The sequence below is a fragment of the Rhagoletis zephyria genome, unplaced genomic scaffold, assembly GCF_001687245.7.
Source record: "Rhagoletis zephyria isolate East Lansing unplaced genomic scaffold, Rhagoletis_zephyria_1.1 Rzeph_scaffold_30765, whole genome shotgun sequence".
Lineage (NCBI taxonomy): Eukaryota > Metazoa > Arthropoda > Insecta > Diptera > Tephritidae > Rhagoletis > Rhagoletis zephyria.
In genome coordinates, this window is record NW_016187821.1 from 163 (window position 1) to 2,223 (window position 2,061).

The 2,061-nt window shown below is 34.0% G+C and overlaps 1 protein-coding gene across 1 annotated transcript; it reads left to right on the top strand.

The window, feature by feature from the left end:
• The first annotated feature begins 592 nt into the window (after positions 1-592).
• Positions 593-1,372, top strand: LOC108383106 (uncharacterized protein C4orf22 homolog). Its single transcript, XM_017639490.1, has 2 exons — positions 593-910; positions 977-1,372. Exons 1-2 carry the CDS (start codon positions 593-595, stop codon positions 1,370-1,372), a joined length of 714 nt encoding a protein of 237 aa, XP_017494979.1.
• The last annotated feature ends 689 nt before the right edge of the window (positions 1,373-2,061 follow it).

Below are 2,061 nucleotides of genomic sequence, written 5' to 3' on the forward strand. Positions count from 1 at the left end.
GTTTTTATACAGCTAAACAGCATATAAATTACGTAATTAACGTAGATATATAAATATTACGTTCAACATTTCGTTTAAAATGCCAGATTTCCTGCAAATACTTTAGAATTTACAAAAGGAATTTCACTACTAATTGCCTACTTTGCGTACTTTTCTACTACCATTTTCGCAACAAGGGATTACATTCTTGCCCTTTCTCTGTCCTTCGCAAATGCAACCTTTTGTAAGGGAGTGTCAAACCGCAGCTGTCAATAATTATCTAACCTTGTATTATTGAATCATGCGTAAAAATATCATAAGTACTCATACAGTAATCGCCGGAATTTTTGGCGCAAAATAAAAAAAATAAAAATTTCAAAAACAAAAAAAAACGAATAAATTTGAAAAACTCTTTAAAACGGTTAGCGGCGCCCAAAGTTATTGAAATATATTTTTTTAAACTTAAGCTCCTGGTATTATATAAAATGTCTCCCAACTAAGATAGTCTAATAAAAAAATTGCATTATAAGTATTCAAAATACCAAAAAAAAAAAACTCAAGCAAAAACAAATCTGAAAGACCATAACTTTAATAAAACACAAACATCAGCAACATGAGTGCCGTACAACAGGATATGTTCCTACTGGATTGTCCCACCTACGAGGACTATTTGGATACATTCATCACACGCAAAGATGTCCATTTTCTACGTAACATACGCTTCTGTCGTATGCTGGTAGAACTTGGCTATCGTTCGGCGTCTGAGATCTACACACCCGAGCAGTATGAGAAACGCAAGGCAGCCGTGCAGGAATCACTATGGCCAACAAAAAAATCAGCTATGCTATTCAGTGAAAATCTGACCTCAAACGATCCGGTTCTACTGGAGTTGGCCCAACGAGAAGAACCGAATACGCAGAAAATCATATCGGTGGGTAATTGGATGTAGTTTCTCATCTGAAAATCACATTTTTTTTCGCTCTTTTTTGATTTGCAGACCATCATCTTCCTTAAACACCGCTTCAAATCTGGCTTCGAAGTTTCTGGCTATATTGATTTCGAGCATAGTCTGAGGCGGGCAAATTTAATGGTCGAAGGCTGTACCGATTGGTTAGGCGTATTCCAAGAACGCATTCTACTGCGTCCCAAACCAACCGATCTTAGTTTCTACGATTGGCACAAAGGCACTGTACAATATAGTAATTCTGAAAACTATGTCGTCCTGCATGATGTTGAGAATGGTCTGATATTTATGCATCGCGGTGATCATAAAAAAATCTGCGTCGATATATCACGCGAAATGTATACGAACAATTGTACGCGCGAAATGCATTTCTCGGAAAAATATGGCCACGTAATATTTTATGATCACGAGGTACGCAAGAAGATTTAGACATATGTATGTATGTATGCATGTTTGTACAAGTAATTTTTTGATTTGGTGACATGGAATCTTTTGTATCATTAATTGTACGCGTTTGTTGTTTTATTTGTACCAATAAAAATGCATAGGAAAAAGTCATACTTATATACCATGATTCAATAATACAAGGTTATGTAAATTGTGACAGCTCATATTTGACACTCCTTTATCCAGATTTGTATTTTGGAAGTAGGGAGAAAGGGGAAGAATGTGATCGCCCTTTCTGAAAATAGTAGGAGAAAGTTAGTAGAAAAAATGGACAAAGGATGGAATTTGCAGTAAAATGCGTATTATTAATTTAATGCGAGTTTTGAATATATTTGATGCTTTAATGGAAATACTGACCAAAACGTAAGCACGCTTTATTAAGCTATTGTGCTTGTTATCAGTGCTAAAACTGCGATCTGTATATAAGATAAAAAAAATAATTATTTGGATTTTACTGCTTCCTAGTTTTACAATTTTAAAGATTTTATGTTGTTTATGTAAATTAATTTAAATATAAGTAGTTTGAGATTTTACCAAGCTGATAAATTTTTTTGTCAAACCTGTACCAAAGCAATAAATAAAACAACTTGGTTATAGTGGAAACTCTATCGAGAAAAACCACTTTTATTGCTTTTTGAACACAAAATCACATTCATATTTGCATAAGAATT

Bases quoted from the DNA above. Each gene is read 5' to 3' on its own strand.
- LOC108383106 (XM_017639490.1), top strand. From the start codon at position 593: ATGAGTGCCGTACAACAGGATATGTTCCTACTGGATTGTCCCACCTAC. The intron at 911-976 runs GTGGGTAATTGG...TTTGATTTGCAG, and splicing joins ATACGCAGAAAATCATATCG to ACCATCATCTTCCTTAAACA.